The 1403-nt window shown below is 57.3% G+C and overlaps 1 protein-coding gene across 1 annotated transcript in view; it reads left to right on the forward strand.

The window, feature by feature from the left end:
* Positions 1-1044, forward strand: part of LOC105854160 (chymotrypsinogen B2-like) — a 9691-nt gene extending 8647 nt beyond the window's left edge. Inside the window, exons 8-10 of the mRNA XM_012730459.1 lie at positions 95-174; positions 243-321; positions 997-1044. Of these exons, the coding sequence (XP_012585913.1) occupies positions 95-174; positions 243-321; positions 997-1044 (207 nt within the window). The remainder of the gene's footprint in view (positions 1-94; positions 175-242; positions 322-996) is intronic.
* Positions 1045-1403: the final 359 nt, after the last annotated feature.

Below are 1403 nucleotides of genomic sequence, written 5' to 3' on the forward strand. Positions count from 1 at the left end.
GAGTGGTTTCTCTGGCAGAAAGCCCTTGTAGGGGGCTGCTCTGCAGACTCGGGGACTGGGGGCCTGCCAGTGTGACCCTGCCTTCTTCCTACAGAGTCCCAGTGGCGCCTTGATCTGCGGGGGCTCCCTGATCCACAGGAGATGGGTGCTCACCAGTGCCACCTGCAATGTCACGTGAGGAAGGGTCCTGGGGGCAGGGGGCAGGGGCCTCCTTCTGAGTCTCACACACCTCCTCCTTCTAGGACATCTGACTGGGTTGTTGTGGGGATGTATAACCCGCATTCAAATAAGAATATCATGCATCGAATAGAGGTTGCCAAGGTATGTCAGGTTCTAGTGCATAACCCCTGAAGGTTGGGGGCCTGGAATTGGGAAGACTGTTTGCGGGGAGCATACGGAGCCCTGTTGCTGTCCTGGCCTCCCCTGATACTTGTCCCCCTGAGGTCCCACATGGGATTCATTACTCTAATCTTCTCTGTTGGTTGGAACCCACAGGTTATTCGTCACCCTATGACTCATGTCTTTAATAACATCACCCTGCTGAAGATGGCTGTTCCTATTAATATCTCAGGGACAGCGACTACTGTTGTCTTGTCCAAAGATGGTGACAAGTTCTCTGCCAGGAGCAAGTGCATCGTTGTGGGCTGGGTTTGTCAGGAGCTGAGGCCTTTGGGTCTGGGCCTCCCTGCTCAGGGGGCCCCTGGGGGAGAGTCCACACACCTGCTGCAGCCTCATGTCTCAGCCTGAGTAGACAATGGGCTGTGCCAGAGGAGCTCTGTGGAAGGCGGGAGAGCTGCAGGCCAGCCCATGAGTCCTCCCAGCAGGGTGGGCCTGGGACCAGGAGGACCCCGGGCTGGGCTGTCCCTCCCCACATGCTCCAGGCTCCTCTCTCCCCCTGATCCCCTGCACCCCCACCCAGACCACCCACGCAGTCTCCCCCTTGCCTGCCTCTCACCCGGTTGCCCACCCTGAATGTGAAGTCTCCGCCGCCCACAGGCAGCTCTGCTGTCCTCCCAGGCCCCTGTGTCCTTTGCTTCCCTGTGACCGGCAGCTGGACGTGAGACCTGATGAGGCTCCTGCTCAGTCCACAGCAGGCTGCGGGCCCGGCTCCTGCCTGAGGATGCAGGGCTGGTCTCTGTGGGCATCACAGACTTGAGGCCTGAGGCCTGGGCCATCACATGTGGTGTGGACATGGGAAACTCACGTCCTCTTATTTCTCATTTGTTACCAGGCAGGATTCCACAGAGATGTGTGTTCACCGTCCCTCAGGGACGCTGGCTAGTGTGTAGAACATGCAGGGGGAGCTGAGTCTCCTTTTGATTTTTGAGTGATTGAATGTGTTCTTTCAACGTTCACGTGGACACATTCAGACTCGATTCAGTTGTTTTGAAACCATTATATCT

The sequence above is a fragment of the Condylura cristata genome, unplaced genomic scaffold (genome assembly GCF_000260355.1).
Source record: "Condylura cristata isolate star-nosed mole 26May11 unplaced genomic scaffold, ConCri1.0 scaffold00028, whole genome shotgun sequence".
In the NCBI taxonomy this organism is placed as follows: domain Eukaryota; kingdom Metazoa; phylum Chordata; class Mammalia; order Eulipotyphla; family Talpidae; genus Condylura; species Condylura cristata.